The sequence below is a fragment of the Channa argus genome, chromosome 10 (genome assembly GCF_033026475.1).
Source record: "Channa argus isolate prfri chromosome 10, Channa argus male v1.0, whole genome shotgun sequence".
NCBI classification, from domain to species: Eukaryota; Metazoa; Chordata; class Actinopteri; order Anabantiformes; family Channidae; genus Channa; species Channa argus.
The window spans coordinates 7,233,868-7,251,275 of NC_090206.1; the positions used below are offsets into that span (position 1 = coordinate 7,233,868).

The 17,408-nt window shown below is 40.2% G+C and overlaps 1 protein-coding gene across 2 annotated transcripts in view; it reads right to left on the reverse strand.

Moving 5' to 3' along the window:
- Positions 1-16,949, reverse strand: part of gpc3 (glypican 3) — a 98,875-nt gene extending 81,926 nt beyond the window's left edge. Inside the window, exons 1-3 of one of the 2 annotated variants that reach the window (XM_067519140.1) lie at positions 15,938-16,949; positions 15,303-15,832; positions 7,315-7,476 (exon numbers count right to left, since the gene is read on the reverse strand). In XM_067519140.1, coding sequence (XP_067375241.1) covers positions 7,315-7,476; positions 15,303-15,459 — 319 coding nt within the window. In that variant the 5' untranslated portion in view covers positions 15,460-15,832; positions 15,938-16,949. The remainder of the gene's footprint in view (positions 1-7,314; positions 7,477-15,302; positions 15,833-15,937) is intronic. The other variant, XM_067519139.1, reaches the window with a different exon arrangement.
- Between the last annotated feature and the right edge of the window lie 459 nt (positions 16,950-17,408).

The window sequence follows — 17,408 nt, forward strand, 5'->3', positions numbered from 1 at the left end:
TCTCTTGTCTACGAGAGAATACTGAATCTTCCAAGTTAAAGAAATAGGGGGTAAGTATAATATCAGATGTACTGAATAGTAAAAATGTCCGTTCCAATTTATGAAATGTAAGACATTTCTGTTCACAAGAAAACATTCAAGGATACAAGACAGGACACGCTCAAAAGCAAAACTAGCTAATCCTCCTCCTCCCAGGTCTTTCCAGAGTGAACATAAACATAATATACTATGCACCAACCTTTAATTTGAGTGGAGAAATTAGTCTTTTGTAAAGAATAATGGTGAAAACGTGTAAGATAAACAGCCCAGTGTAAGTCTAAGAGATTTGGCTCTTTTCTTTCTGGGGTGATAATTCTGCTATTGAAGATTTCTGGAGCCACAGCGGAAATGATATGCAAATATCTACCCCACGCGGTGTCGACTGGATGACATATTATCAGCAGAAAGACAGTCGTCGTATTTGTGGGTTTGATTGTGGTCAAATCAAAAGACAGAGGCCTGATTAAGAAGGTGTGCTGTGAAGCACTGTGAGACAGCAGGAGCACTTTAAACAGGATGCCAGCCCTGTTGGGAATAGGATGGTGAGGCCTCCCGTGGAGACAGGAGCCCGTAGCAACCCGCATAAAGCCTGGTGAGATAAGACAGTCTGGAAACATTGAAAAGAGGAAGTATGTAACAATGAAAACAAAGGTTTATTTCGGTGAAGAAAAAGTTCAATCGTTCCCAGGATCACGGTGAAAAAGACAGCTGATGGAGTTACTCACCTCCTTTACAGTAGTTTAACCTCGACCCTGTGATTATAGCTGGAATTTCTACGACTAAGGATGAGGAGTACATGCAGACATTTTATGCAAGACATTTCCCCTTCATGCACTTAACACCTGCCTTAACTTTATCAAACTTTTGAAAAGATTTGATAATCAATCAATGCAAAAGGAATTTCCAGCAGCTTGTGGCTATTATTTTCATTCTATTTAGTGGGTGACAAGGCTATGGATGAATCTAGTTTTCATGAAGCTCAATCGTGAGACAGCTACCATTAGGATCATTTTGTTGAGGTTTTTTACCCCATATCAAATGTGGGAAAAGAATTTTAGTATTACCTTTCAAATATATGTTCATAAAATATACAATCCATCTGCTAACATAGTGAGCCCTTATGAATAATCAGGACAACAAAACCATGCAAGTAAGACATTGTGGGAAATACTTTAGATTGAACGGTATATACATTATTTAAGATGAAGGTGAGGCTGTTGCTGCCTTTGCGATATGCAATAATTCAACCAGTAATGTTAGTAATGTCTCAATGAGGCAGTGGAGGCAAAACAGATTAATGCAACAATGTCATTATATTACTATTAGTGTTTAATGAAAAGTCATATGGGCTGAATATAATTAATTGCAATTAATTATATAAACACAGATTTGTCTGAGGTTGTTTTGATTGTATGCCGCTGTGCCAGCAACAGCCACAGCTGGAGGCATTATTTACACATCTATACATATATCCGTCATGATTAAAGTAATATTTTAAGAGCACCTTGAGGGGATTTTTCGAATTTAGGACAAACATGCACTTGGACTCAAAAACAACTTGATTAGAATATGATACAACCATTACGCTTTTTTTTTTAATTGATAGTGTTAATTTGACATATAGCACCCAGGCCCATGGATTCTATTTCTTATCAGATAGTAAGACAAAAATGATTTGAATGAAAATCCTGCACTTGGAAGACTAATAATTGGGTGAAAATACTGAATCATTATGGTTAAAGAAACAAACCCTTCACCTGAAAACAGTTACATCAGTTCACACAACAATTCAAATAACTGCTGGCATCTTAATACCACTCAATTTGCTTTGGTGATTCGTCTTCCTGCAGAACAATGGGCCCAAATAAGTGTGTAAATAAATACTTGGTGAATTTTTTTACAATAAACTTCTTTTAAACACTTGGTCTGCTTCTACTTTTTTGAGTTTAGTGTGAAAACATGAAGTCACAGCAAGATCAACAAGTTTCTTTCTTGAACTGGGGGCTGCATTGACAAAAGACACATAGGACTGAGATGCAAACCATTCCTCTTAACTCAGTGATAAACTGCACCCAAACTTTTTCTATTTGCCTCTAGTGATTCACTGTTTAACTTAGTTATGAGACTAATTCCAAAAACAACAGAATGGATAATGAGAGGAAATCAGAGGAAGAGTGATAATATTTGTGCATTTTCTTTACCTGCGTGTATTTTGCTTATGTTCTTGCATCTGCAGCTCATGTTTCTTCCTTAGGCTCCCAAACGCTCACTTTTTTTTTTTTTTGGTCAGGTTTATTCACAGCAAAGAGACAGTGGCTTTTTTCCTTTGTGGCCCCAGAAGACCATGACAAACCACAGACTTCAAACAGACCATGCACCCCTCAGAACTGCACTGTTTTATTATCAATCTGTACAGTAGTTTGCCAGCCCAGCAGTGTTCAAAAAGTCTTAAAAATCTCATTAGAGACAAACAAATAAGTGACGCATAATGATAAAACACAACAATTAAGTTAAAACAAAATTACAAGTTGAGAAATGAAGATGTGGTAATGGCTGGTATACCCCATCGTGTCTTGTAAACGATGCTCAAAGGAGCCCATTGGACATAGCAGAACTGCGCTTTCCATCATTAAGTTATCAGATTAGCCTGGGGCAGCAAGTAAACAACTTCAGACATCTTGCAGCAGGCATATATCCCTTCAGTCCCCTCTCTTATTGGATTACTTGGGGAAACTTCTTCGGAAGACAAAATGACTCCACGGAGAGATCGAGGCACGGGATAATTATTGGAAAGCAGATGATGGTAAGATCAGAGGACAGGCCTCTTCAGGCCAGACGCCTGGGGCACTTAGGATCGAATGGATGGCTAAACAAGCAAGAGACAGGGAATGGATGATGAAGCCAGTGAGGTCTGATTTTGATTATTGGCTGCTGGATAGAGAGGCAGCTCAATCTTGCCAGGTTCTGCGTCATCCACCTCTTGCCACATCTTGTTTGGGTTACTGCCACAGCAAATGTCCATTCAGCACTATCTAAGACAAATGAGGCCAAACTGCTTTCAAGGTCAACAATGACCTGTGCCAGGGCCACAGGGGGTCTGCCATTCTAATTCCTTATACACTTAGAGTAATTAAAACCCATCCAGAAGAAGCAGGAGAAGTCGATAGGACTTTTTGAGACTGCTAATGAGATGCTAATTTGTTGGCCCGCAAGAAGTGAGGTGTGATGAACTCAAGGACAGAGAAGATTTATTCACACTTTTGTTTAGTGAACTTTTTCAATTATGGCATGTGTATGTTCTGGCAGATATTAGTCGACCACAGGTTGTGCGGTATGTTTATTTTGGATAAAAAAATATATGTATGTATATCCTTTCGAGCTCTGTCCACTATTCCGCTCGTTTACAGAGCGTCACATCTGTGGAAAAGGCTCCCTTGCATTGTGGCATCGAGTGAAGCCACATACAGATCGCCTTCATGCTTCCGGAAAGTAGTCCAAGTCAAACCTGTTTTTAAACACCCCACTGTGCCAGCCTTCTATAGAGTCACTGAGTCATTTCAGGAGCACCAGGCTGTCTGCCCCACTTTTTTCAGCAGAAATCATACAGACTCTGTGATATCTGCAGACACACTCACATGGCACAACTCTCCTCTCCACATAGTTGACTTTATAAGCAATTGGGCCAATCCCATCCTCTCATGTTTATTAATTGGGTTTGCTCTTTGGACCTCTCCTCTGGGTGAGGTCTGTTCCTTGGGCTGCAGAGGAGCACCAAGCTGTGATAAAACTAAACGTGCAGCAGTGTGGTCTTTTTCTCTTCACCAGTACTGCAGTCAGGTGAGGCTCATTTTCTAAAGTAATTTTACACAAGCTCTGCACAACACAAGCACCCAGAACCTGGCACCGCATGCACTGCATGTCACTCAGCAACTTGCATGATAATTATAAAATGTTAAATAAAACCTTGTCTCATTAACAAATGAGACAAATGACTAATGCATTTTCTAATGTGCAGGCCACGGCTCGGTCTGAGCTTCTCAACAGCAGTGGTGCTGCTCTGAAGGACACATCGCAGGGGAAAATAACAACAATTAGAGCTGCCAGTCACCCACAAAATGCCAGAAGATGTTTTTAGATGAGTTTCTGCTTCATGAGGCAGTCTATACAGGAGCTACAGACAGAGGAGATGGGTAAAAGTGAGGGGATGACATGAGATTGGAGGTTTAATCACATTACAAACATAAATTCGTGGCTTAGTCAGCTGAGTCACAATGTTGGGACAATGTTAATTAGTTGTCGCTGAGTGATTAAGTTTACCACAGACATAAGACAGGCTCCCAGCTCTTTCAAACCTATTCCTTTCAAACTCAACTAAACTGATCTTCGTGTGCAAAATCTGTAGAGTTCCCCTTTAAGTATTCTTACATCACTCCGTCCTCCCCTCTCTGCACTGACTCAAAATTCTACAATAAAAATCATATATTCAGTTACCTCCAGGCTTCTCAATGATGTGCAGCATCACATACTGATACGCTCTTCAGAAGTATTGCACTCCATAATTTATTTACTAAATTAAATCCTCAGTGTGCTCAGATCAGCTTCTCATTTAAAAAGATTAGATTTGAAGATGAGCATCCGGCACAGGTTTACAAAGTCTCATTTTGATCTAAATAGACAACATCAGGCCACTGAGCATGAGGCAATCACAGCATGCGGGGGAAGATGGTGCTATGATCTTGCTAATGTGAATCAAAATGAAATCCAAGAGTCTGTCACACATCAGAATGAATTCTGCAGTTTATCCATTTATGGTATACTATAAAGAGATCAGCTAAGGCTCATTACATTGTCAAATAGTATATGAGACTCTCAGTGCAGGAGTCACGGACCATTAGAAATTCCTAATGCTTTACCTATTTCGTGGTATTGATCTTGACGAAGCCTAATGTTAAAGCAGCCTGTCATCTTACCGCTTAAAATCAAAGATAGACAGAGCCATTACTTTTTCTGTTGTTTGGAGAAGTTGACTTCAAAAGGGCTAAAACCTCTGGTGTAGTCTGGGGCTTGGGAAAGCAGAGCAGGGCAAGATGGAGCTAGAAGGAAGGGGGGATGCAGGGATGCAGGGAAGGGAGACAGAGAAGTGGAGAGGTGAAGCCCTTTGATCTCTCTGGCAGAAGTGAGCAAAGAAGAAAAGAGACAGAGAGCTGCAAAGAAGATTGCAAACAAGGCATGCACTCAATTCCCAATAGAAGCACGAATCGAGAGAGGAAGAGACAAACAGAGGGAAAGACGAAAAGTCAAGAAGATTGACTGAGACAGATATAGAGAGAGGATGACAGTGTCAGAGAAACAGGAGGAGAAAAGAAGGAGAAGAAAACGGGGATGAAAATAAAATAACATAAAGAGAAACAGATAAGACCAGGATGTTAAAAGGATTTCGGTCTGGGGGCTGTTTGGGGAGTTCTCTCAAGCTCTATGCTAAAGCAATTAGTATCGAACGGCTTCTAGGAAAGTGCAGCCAAACCACAGCAGCATTCTCTAACATAGTTAGTGTGTAACTACCAAGTCAAGAAAACCCCACGGTCCCCATTAAACCTCTAGTTTTAATTGGCGTGTCAGGATGGTGCTGTGTTTCACAGCCCATGAGGAGGCAACGCTCAAAAAAGTTGGCCCAGTGTGTCCACACTTGAAGTGCAAACCCCAAGACAGTAAACAGAGCTGTCGCACTACACTACACAGGTCCTGTGTAGCATGATAGCATACGCTCAACTCTGAATGTGAAAGGGGTGTGTTCCAACAACCTTTGCTAATATGAAAGAAAAATGATGTGCCCCTTAGTTGTCAGGGAGTTTACATGAGACTAATTCTTAAACTTTTCAACCATCATTTCAAACTTGTGTCGAAACGTAGATTTTAAATGAGCATATGTATGTAGCTGTTGGAAATGACAGCATAAATGTAAACGGTAAACTATAGAATGAGGGTAGAAAGAGGGAAGAACAAAGTGAAGGGGTTTGATAATGTCAAAAACACAAAAACAAAAGCTGCCATTAGCCATCGTAAGCTACAGCTTGAGTGTAGCAACTTGAGCAAAGGGGCATTTTGCTACACAAGAATGTTTTATTAGTAAGAGGAACATACTGGTTTATTTTTTTCACCTTGAAAACTTACATAGTTGCTACTGTCCACAACAATGCAAATAAAGTCCCCCAAATTTCCAGGTGCATTAGGTACCTCATTTTTTTTTTACCTAAAAGACTTTTTTTAAAACTGTTATACTGTAATCTTAGTAAAGCAGTGTGATATGAATATTTACGATATATGATTACTGTCTTTCTTGCCAAGAGGGTTATGTAAGAAGATGAGGTTTTATGATTGTAGGGAAAATATGAAACCACTTCAAGCAGCCAGTTAGGTTAGCTTTGCATAAATATTAGAGAGTGGGGGCTGGCCTGGCTCCGACTATACATACAGTATGTACTATGCTAAGATTCATGTTTACTGTACTGTTATTACTACCAGTCCAATCATCTAATCCTTTAAAAAAAAAGTGGTAGTGGTCTTTCCTACTACTTGTCTGACATTTTTTCTAAAGCACATACTTTATTAAGGGAACATTAAGTTTCAAACAACAATCAGGAAAAATTAAAAAATAGAAAAAGGGCAGGTGAAACTTAAACACTGATGTGACAACATTTTGATCGATGATGATTAAAGCTAAAGCGCTCAGTATGTGTTACATAATGGAGCCTATGTAGTTCCATTGGGGACTGGTTATTATGAATATGTTAACTTAAACCAGCCGTACCACTTAGGCTACGTTGACCTCCCTCATTGATGAGTGGTACCAGGACCAATGGCCAACTTGTGTTTTCCCTCTGTGAATAACAGTCATCACTAACTGCACTGCACCAAAATTTTAGGAAGCTGCCACTTTCTGGAACTACACATCTGGTACAGACAGCCAAGCCAAGTCTCTTCAAACCAAACGTCTCTGCCATTCTAACACTGAGTTTAACAGCAGTCGAATGTCTCATCCCCGTCTGCGTGCATTATGTTTTTTGCTTTATTTTTGTGTGACTCACTGTCTGGAGGAGTGAGTTGCTGACGTGTAACATCAATGTGTAGCCAAGAAAGTGGATGTTGGATGTGTTGATTTGGAGGCGTCAATTATCAGTTAAAAATTGTAATAATGATGTTGTTTCTTCTCGTTGCCAGCGGAAAATCATCTTGTCAGATTAAAACAGGTTTGGACAAACTGTGCTAACTGCTTACCTTGAAAAATGGCAGCATTCTGGATGATGAGGCGTTTGAGTTGAGCACTGACAGACTGCAGACCAGATTCCATATTGCTGCGTGCAGCTACCTGATACCGCTCCTCCATCTTCTTGGAACAGCAGGTCGGGCCTTTGGTTTGGCAAACCTGCAGATCCGCACCTGGCAGGAAATCAGCGGAGACAGGATAGTAGTCTGGATGAGTAGAAGGAAGGAGCTTCCAAAGCCACTGTTGTTTAATTTTCAAACACAGAAGCTTCTTACTCAACACAAAAAGACTCAGCTGCATCCTCTGCATGCTAAACACGGGAAATGCTATCTCCAGCAGATTCTGCAGTCTTAATGAGCATATGATTATAATGTAAACGCTGTGTTATTTAGCAGGGTTGAAGTCAAAAATAAATTGCTGCTAAAAAAAATAAGTCTTTTTGATGCACATTCAAGCAATACACCAAAGCTGCTGGTGTATGTTGTTCTCCTCACAGATCTATTTGGTCAACAGAAACCTTCCTACAACTCCAGGCTACTCTTAGCACACTGAGGATCAAAAAAGTTTTTTTTTCTTCGGCACAACGATGAGCGCTAAGAGCAGTGCAGTGTGCAGACGAACCCACCCAGGTTTCGGCATGCTTTCACTCACATAAAAAATAAACAGCCAAGTGCAAATCTGAAAGTGGTGAAACAACACTTGTGCACCTGGCCACAGACACTAAAGTTTGTTTAGACAGATGAGAAATAATTGGATTCCCAGAGATCTTTTGAATCGTGCACATGTAAGTCGGTAAAAGCAAAATTAAGGTGACAAGGATGTGTCATTGGGGCGACGTAGCCGTACACAAAACCAGATCAAAGAACAAATGCCCTGAAGAAATATATTCAATTTGAAAAACTCTCAGTGAGGAAGGAGATAAAGACTACACGGTTATAATTTAGTGTGATCAAGGATAGCAAACATGCCTCAGCTTCTGTAACAGCAATGGCAAATAAACTGCAGTTTTGTGTTATAATATACCGAAAGACATACTTTGTATGGGGGTATTTGTTCCTGTTTTTAGCATGTGAACACACCCTACTAATACTAATGTTACAGAAATTATGTAAGATATAATCTCCGGTTTAAACTATTTGAAAAGGAGAATATACTGGATGGTTCAATACATGTAGTTTTTAAAGAAGGATGTTCTTCGCAAAGAGCATATCTCTTTAGAAAAACACAATTCCAGTGGAACATAAACTTTGTATGTACGAGCTGTAAATTTCCACCCTATTCCCAAATCATTCCTTTAAAGTGATGCACACACAGACATAAATGGGGCACAACCATCGGATGTCTGAATACAGAGGGGAGTTCCTGTGAAAATCCCTTTACTAGGTGCTTTCCCCTGTAAGTCTCTCTCGTCCCATGTGGCCGTGAACACTTCAGTGGAGGCTGTGGTCGTAACACGCCAAGATGTGCCGAAGACTCGTGTGCAGGATCTGCTGCCAGTGACAAGGGTCTGATTGATGGCGCAGTAAACAAATGTCAGGGAAGTCTGCCAGCTTCAGCTGCTCGGGGTACGGAAGATGAAGAGGCGGAGGAGGAGAGATTAATTTAGATGGATGGCTCAGAGTTTGAGTGTGTATTTATACAGTATATATCAGAAACATTTTGATAACAAGCGTGTCAAAAGAAAAAGGAAAGGCCTTTGTCGAGACGGAGCGTTTATATCTACAGGTTCACAGCTTTGTGTCTGCGATTTTCAAACAATAGCTACTCAGAAATGGAGCTGAGACTGGAACAATGAACACAGCTGGCATGGAGGGAAGTTAAACTAGCAGGAGATGCAGCAGAGTGACAGTCTTGATAATTAATAACTGCTGGGGAGTCAAACAGAGAGCAGCTTCAGCTAACTTCCTGCTCACTCCTGTCTGCGATCAGGCTTTAAGGTGTAGAGTCTAATGAGCAAAATGGGCAATAAAACCATCACACAGCACCTTTTGTACGCATACTGACAGGCTTAATATCTTAAATCAATACGGACAAAGGACTCCTGACAGATAAGATCAACTTAATTTCAGCCTGCAGGGGCAAAATTATTAAGCTGTCAATATCGCCATAGGTAAGGTGAGCGCAGCCAGTGGAGAAAAGAGTTTGGGATTTTGCTATTACTTCCATCAAAACGGACAGTTTCATCTGCACGTTTGTCGTTTTGCGGATGATAAATGCGTTTCATTACAAAACTTCCACAGCGATGAGCATTGGGTGACGGATTAGGCAGGGAAATGATTCCCTCACAAATAATGAAATCACACCCTCTAAATAAAGCCTTCTTTCAGATTGACAGATCACTTGGGATCTTTGTCATCTGTGCTCACTTTTGTTCTGAGCTTGTTTCACTTCACCTACCTTGAGCTTAATAGCCATTGGGCACAATAAGTTTGTTATTGGTTAATTAGTTGAGTTGTGTGTCCTGATGGCCAATTCTCTCAGGCACAGTGAAGAGAGACGGCGTGTGAGCTTGGAGCAATTTAGATGTAAATTTCCCCAACATACAATCTCAGCTCAAGGTGACGCCTGTAAATGATTATGTACTTTCAATCAATACTCTGATGATGTGCCAGACAATTCAACATGCAAAGCAGCTGCCTTTTCCATGAGTGTGAAGGTCCTCGCTGAATGCCTTTTTAAAAACACATCGATCGCCCTTCACTTTGTCACTGCCTTATCTGACAGTAGCTGCTTCTCTCGTGACATAAAGTTTCAGTTCAAACGCCATAAGAGAGAACTGTGACTTATACAGTCCTCACATTTAGGGAGTCCAGCCAAAGTTACAGGGGCAGCCACGAATAAGCATGTGTCTCCAAGTTTCCTAGCACCAATTAGAGAGCTATCATGATGCAAGTTTAATGACCGAGACCAAGAGGGAAAAACAAGTTGTATTAAGATATAGAACATGTTAAAAGCCGTTCATTATGTGCATAAATTATACATCAAGAACTAGACTGGGGTGGAAACATGCGGGAATCCATGGCTTCTTCTCCAGAGAAAAAAAAAAAGCCAGTGTTACTTTATAGAGACAATAAACGAAGTGAAGATGGTACAATTTATAACCAACCTGAGGAGTAAGGAACATACTAGCTACTGGGATTTACAACTGTTCCAAGTGTTTTAGTGCTTTGCTCACTGCTCTACTTAAGTTGTTTGATGAAGCTAAAGCTGGAAGCATGAATGAAGAAGAGCCCACATTTTTTTTTTTTTTAAGTGTACACAAAACAATGAGGCAGGAAACACAAGAGCCCTTTCATCAAAGATGGATTGTTCTGCTAGTAAGACGTGAATAAATGGAGCACAAATCAGCGCTTAATTAGACAAAAAGTCCTCTCACTCCAGGTCAAGCTGTTTCACCTACTACTCATGTCCAATGTCATTTAATCACCAGAAGGGTTTGTTCTTTGTTGTTCGGTTTTTCCATTTTAACAAGAGGTTTGGATGACCTGACCCTGCTGCTAATTGCCAAGAAGTCCGCATAACTGGGACCTTTTTTTTTTTTTTAGGCATCCAGCTATGAAATATCAAACAACATAAAGCTATCAAACAAGAGAAAAACTCCTCTCTTGAAGGACAACAGCATACAATCATTACTCTTCCATTCAGTGAGAATCTGATGCACCTCTCATGAATCAGGTCAGAGATCCACCACATCCTCTCATGTCCTGGGGTAAGTGCTCGGCACTGCTTGTGCGCCTCCTGCACATACATGTCGACATGAACGGAGCGAACTGATACTGCAGCCTCTATCTCACCTTCAGACACTACAACCACCCACAGCAACAGCACCAACAAAGACACAACTGTGGCACAACTCCCACAGCGGTGTTACGCTTTTTGTTCATATCTGCTGCAAATGTTTCTCTGCTTTTGCTTCTTTTGAATCATGCTGGTGAAAACTTAAGCTTCTGTTTTTTGCACCGCTGCCCCTTGGCACCACATGCAGCATTATTAGAATTCTGTACTGCCTTCCTGCGGACATCTTTCTGAATCAGCCACCTCCCCCACACAGTACTCCATATCAATACTGACTACTTCACATCTATCACACAAATGAACACACGCACACATGCACAAAGAAGTGATACTTCCCTTGGTCAAATCACTGCTAGCTCTCCTCAACATGTCATCAATCTTTCATTTGCTGTATGCCTCAATGAAGAATTCTTGTTACATTAGACATGACATGTTTTCACATTTACTTGCATAATGTTTCGCTAGCTCAAAGTTCAGAACAATTACAGAGGTTGTAACTGTGACTGTAAAACTTATTATGCATAAATGTAAGCCAAGGATATATTATAGATGGCGCATGTCCATTGAGAATGCACTAAATTTATAAGAAGGTGCTGCATATTTAAGGCTTTTGTGAAAACAACATCAGCTCATTAACACAAATGTTGTTGGGATTTAAGGAAAACAAAGTATTACACAGTATTTTACTGTGGTTAAACATCACAAAAGGTCATGTTAGACATGTCAGTTTCACAAAAACATCTATAAAATATTGCTCTAGCTTTAGATTTTTGCAGATTGTTGCAGGGAAAAACAGGACTAGCATTTATTTGGAAATAGGATGTTAGTCCGAAAGCTTTTGCAAGTATGAAAACGTCTTGCAGCAACCACTTTTCCTTTTTCTCTAGAAAATGGTAGATTGACACTGAAAAATCATCCACAAAGACTGAATATATTTTTGTTTGTTGGACAAAGTCAAAGTGATAAATGGGATCATTGTTGCTGACTTCTGGCAATGCTTTGCTGATTTCTTTGGTGAATGGCTTGACAATTTTACTCCTGAAAATGATCTATATAATACAGAGGGAGAAAATCATTCTCTGGTCTTTTAAGTAAAGGGAGATAACCTAAAAGATTGTGAACCACTGCATTAATCAGTAAAATAGAGCGTGAACAAGGTTAAAGTCATTACTCTCACTTTACACTGGATGCACATTTGAATCATGTGTGTTTATTGCTACAATGAAAAATAAAATGATGGAAGCAACCCCCCCTTTAAACATGCAAAAACTTAAACTTATTAAAGGTGTTTGTCCAGGACGCCTAGGTTGGCCTACACTACTGTCAAGTTTTCTGACAGTTTCAGCCTCCAAACCTGCTTAAGCTTGAAGACCTGATTCAACTTAAACCGTTTTTAAGTGGGTATGGTTAGCCTATAATAAAACAGTAGGTTACAAAACACAACATACTGTAATTTGGAATATATATCACAGTTTTACTGACTAATTTAAACAGGGAATCTAAACCCGTCTCACATGAGCTGCACATGGCTAACTACCATAAAAACACAAACACATGGCTAATTAGCATTCAGACCACCAGAACTCCTGCAGGATTTTAGCGGATTTGGTAAGCACAACTTTAGTGACTCTGCAAGCTGAAAACATACACTTACCTAACAAAAACCAGCAAACCCAACATTTATCCCTGAATATTTCACGTTTTTCTTTCTTTTTACGGGTTTCTTTCGATTCATTTATTTCTCATTTCTCTTCTCGGAAAATATTAATTTATATTTTGAACATGGTTATATTAAACTGTTATGATGTTTAATTTGTAGTAACAGACTCCATAAATGTGTTTGCATGGTTGTCCACCAATTCCAGGGTTGATGATTTGAAATTATTTGCTAAAAATTTTTAAGAAATGTTTTGCAGATTTAGCAGACCCAATCTGAAAACAGTTCACTAATGTAGGAAAATCTGGTTAAAGATAGCTATATTTTAATTATTATTATTATTTATTTATTGCTTTAAAAGGAGAGCTGATGTTAAGGAGATCTGTGACCTAAACTCACTGAACAGCCCTTGCATTGGTATTTGCTTCCAAATGTTCTTGGGTGAGGCTTGCTGTTATAGACAGGTTTTTTTGTTTTTGTTTTTATTTTTGTCCTTTCAGCTTATCCCGTGAGTTCAGGGTCGCCACAGCGGATCATTGTCCGCATGTTGATTGGGCAGTTTTTACGCCGGATGCCCTTCCCAATTTCTACCGGGCTTGGACCGGCACTGAGCAGCTGGGGATGGGAAGGGGCTGTTGGGAGTTTGGTGTCCTGCCCAGAGACACTTTGACATATAGCCAGGACTGGGGATTGATCCCCTGACTCTGAACCGCACATTTTAGTTATTTTAAAATGACTACCTGAAGCTCTGGGCAGATCGTAGCAGAGCAGAGAGAGGAATGACTGGGTAAAGCAGAGTAAATTGATTTCAAGTGTCATGGTAGCCCTGTTGCCTGAGTGGCATATTGCAGCTTTAAGTATCAAACTAATAACTGGTGATGAAGTAAGTTACTTCAGCTGTTACAGAGAAAACCATATTAATGTTAAAGGATTTGGGACCTTGTTACAGAGGATTCCATGATCTAATATTTACTGTGCATATATAAATGTGGCCATTTATCACAGGTCACCTCCTTTACAACTAAACTATCAGTTATTCTGCACCAGAGGAGTCATGGGTATCATCGCAGTGCGTAAATGATACTAAGCCTTAACTGGCCAGGGTCAATTGTCCTTTGGCTGACTTGCAAATTGATTTCCAGTGTAAGAGATGGCTTTGAGCTGCCTGGAGTGTGTGTGCGTGATTCCTCTGTGAAAGTTCACAGACAAGATCTGGGGAGGCCAGGTATGTGTTTTGGCCTTCTCTTTGGATGGCAGATAAATGCTTGATGGCCTATATGTGTGATTAAAGATGGATGCATGGAGAAATCTAAAGCTCAGCGGTGTGAGCTGCGTGCGGCCACAGATGGGAGCATGACAAAATGTGCTTCAAAGTGCAACACTCACATCTTTCTGGCTGTTTGATTTGGGCCATTTTGTAATCTGTTGCCCTCCATCATATTTACAAACTTAGTGAGGTGTGTGAGAACTGAAAATGGAGAGAAAACAGTTAACTTCGTGTGCTTCCCTGTGCTGACATACCACTAAAATACCCAGCTTACATTTGTAACCGAGTGAGATTCCGCCATATGTGAAAAATCCCTATTTACATACTGAATCAGAATACATTCAACAGGCTTCAGGAGTCGCTACACCAACATGCTGTGTGGTGGGGAGTTGATGCTCCTTTTGCAACCATTAACATCTCATCACACTCCTCTCAGGACTCACTGTAAATTCACTTTTTTTTTTTTTCAAGACACGCAACTTCCTCACCCAAGATGGAATCAGTGACATTTGAGCTGCAGGGAACAATAATTATCTTGTTTGGATGATTGCATCTTTGAAAAAAAATAAATACATACATAATCTAGGCTGGTCACAATTCATATCACATCACTAATCTTTATTCTGTGACAATGTGGCTGAGGAGACCCTGCCAAGAGAAAAGCCTGAACATGACTATTAATCATCTCTCCTACAGGGAAAGGGAAAATCTTTTTATTTGTGTGTTGAGTCCATCATCAACTATAGAACTATACTCAAACTTAGCACAAAATAACCTGATAAAAACGATGTTGCTGTTTCAAAGAACTGAATCAAAGTTAGGTTTCAGGAAAGGTCACTTGGTTCCATGTTTCCGTCAATAGTGGAACAAATCGATTCTGGGAGCTTGTTATTTAACAGTAAACAGCTTGCATTTTTAACACGGTACTTAACAATGGATTGTTTTTCGAGCTGGTTGGTAAATGTTCTGCCAGAGGGTTGGAGAGAGAGTGTGTGTGTGTGTGTGTTGGGGGGGGGGGCTCTGATACCGGAGTACAGCATCCTTGGAAAAGCTCTACATTAGAGGACTGCTGTATCGGTAACGCCCTCTGAAACTGCAAACTAGAACTGATTTTGAATGTTTTTGCTCAGAGTTGAAAAGGCAAAAATCGAATTTAGCCTGTAGAAATGTAGGAAATCTATAAGAATGCAGATATCAAACATAATTTTCGTAAACCGAGGAATTATTTGAATGAGCCTAATGCCATTCTGAGAGCTAACGCAAGGTTTGACGATAGTTACCTGAAACCGGGGTTTCGGGGACCCACTTGGAGCCGGGGTGAAGAGACTGAAACACGGCGCGCACCTCCTGGCAGTTTGGCACCTGTCCGCCAAGCATGGAGAACAGCTGGAGGAAGGCGCACAGGAAGAGCGCACTGTGGACGGATGAACCAGCCATGGCAAACAAGCAACACGAGCAGAGCAACAAAGAGCTGGGATTAACTTCAGCACATAAAAAAAGTTACAGGACAATCCTGTGTTGGCGCTGACGAGGTGAAGCTGCAGCTCCTGGATCTCCTCGGATCAGCATCCTGTCGTCTTTTCTCTCCTCAGCGGTCGGTCGGGGTGGAAAGCTGCTCGGTTGCGCCTCTTGGTGAAGCTCCTCGGATGCTGATAACTTATACGAGTCCCTCTTCACTTGCGGCACTGGCTCTCAGCTCACCACTAAGATGAACGAGCCCCTGGATACATGTGCGCGCTCCCTGAAAAAGCGCGCGCTCAAATGCGTGATCGTAGTAAAGATGTAAGGTGATACACTGGCCCCTATGTGGCTGCAGGAGAGGAAATTTAAGGAGGGGGATTAATGCTTAGCGCGAGCTGTTGTCACGTTAGACAAATTGTGCTGTATCAAATAGGATGCAATTAGAGCACAATACCTGCATGGTTTACTTTTCACACTATAGTGGCGCAGAATGTGGCCTGGAGATGCAGATATATATTACAACGAAAAAAAAAAAGACTCATAAGCTTATTACTATTAAAATTTAATTCTATTATTCGAAAACGTGGGGAAAGTACACAGAAAGTCCGTGGAACACTCAAATCGATAAAACCAGGCTAAAGTGAACATCTTAGATTAAATAATTCAAACATTTTTATTTGTTAACATAATCTAATGGCATTTTCCTTCACCATGGTTATTCCTTCAGCGATTTCACTGAACAGTGTTTCCCTTAAATTCAGCTCCACGGAGCCAATACAGTTCAAATGCTGCCATCTAGTGTTCAGTTTACACGTCAAACAACATACAGTCCAGCTTAAACTATAGTTCATTAAAGTCAGACAAAAGCACATTTGCTTTTTGCAGTTTGTCTACAATACAGTCTAATAGCTGCTTAGAACATCTGGCGGATTGCAGATGGATACTGTGCAATTTCTCAGATTGGGTCATGTATTGAAATTGCGGAGCCATCCACCCGAAAACAGCAAGACAAACAGCTTTGTCAAACAAAGTCAAAGTTAAGATGCCTGTTGAGTCCAATGTGACTGCAACACAGGAAGAAAAAAAAAAAAAAAAATCTGCTCTCTTGTGCCCGAAGCGAATGAGATTTTTTTTGTCTTTCAAGTGTTCCTCAAAGCTTGGAACAACAGAAAACAAAAACCATATCTCTCTTCCTTTGGCTGCGTGTCTGAGAAACAGAGAGCTTTGCATGGATTTGCACAGCACAGACTGGCAGAGGCTGAGAGCAAACCAACAAAACTCGCTGTTAACTCAGCAGAGTTCTACCTTCATATGGACCACCATAAACTCAGACTGATGCAAGAGGGAAGGGGGCCAGCAATACCTGAAGTGCACAAAATGCAGTAGATCAGTGTGTACTACCTGCACTGTGAGCACTTTGGAACTGCAAAGTCGACATGTTCAGCTAAAGAATCAGAAAGATATGAGGCACTAAATTTTATATATATATATATATATATATATATATATATATATATATATATATATATATATATATATATATATATATATATATATATATATATATATATATATATATATATATATATATATATATATATATATATATACACACACACACAAAACCAGTGGGTACACACTGATAAAAGTTACACAATGTGACAACAACTTACATCAACAAATGTTGATGTAAATGTATTCTATCAGTGTACTCGTCTGCACAGGAAAACCATTATGACAAATGATGTTAGTTTATCACGCTCAAAAATAGCTTGCTGTGTCTCACAATACCAGAAGGGTAGTGTTCTGATAAGGTATCCAGAATGATGTTGCCTTCAGCTGTTGCATCTGGATGGTTTTCAATATATCAGTTATTGTTTTCGCATGAAACTATCAGTTACATAAGTGAAAAGAAAAACAGCAGG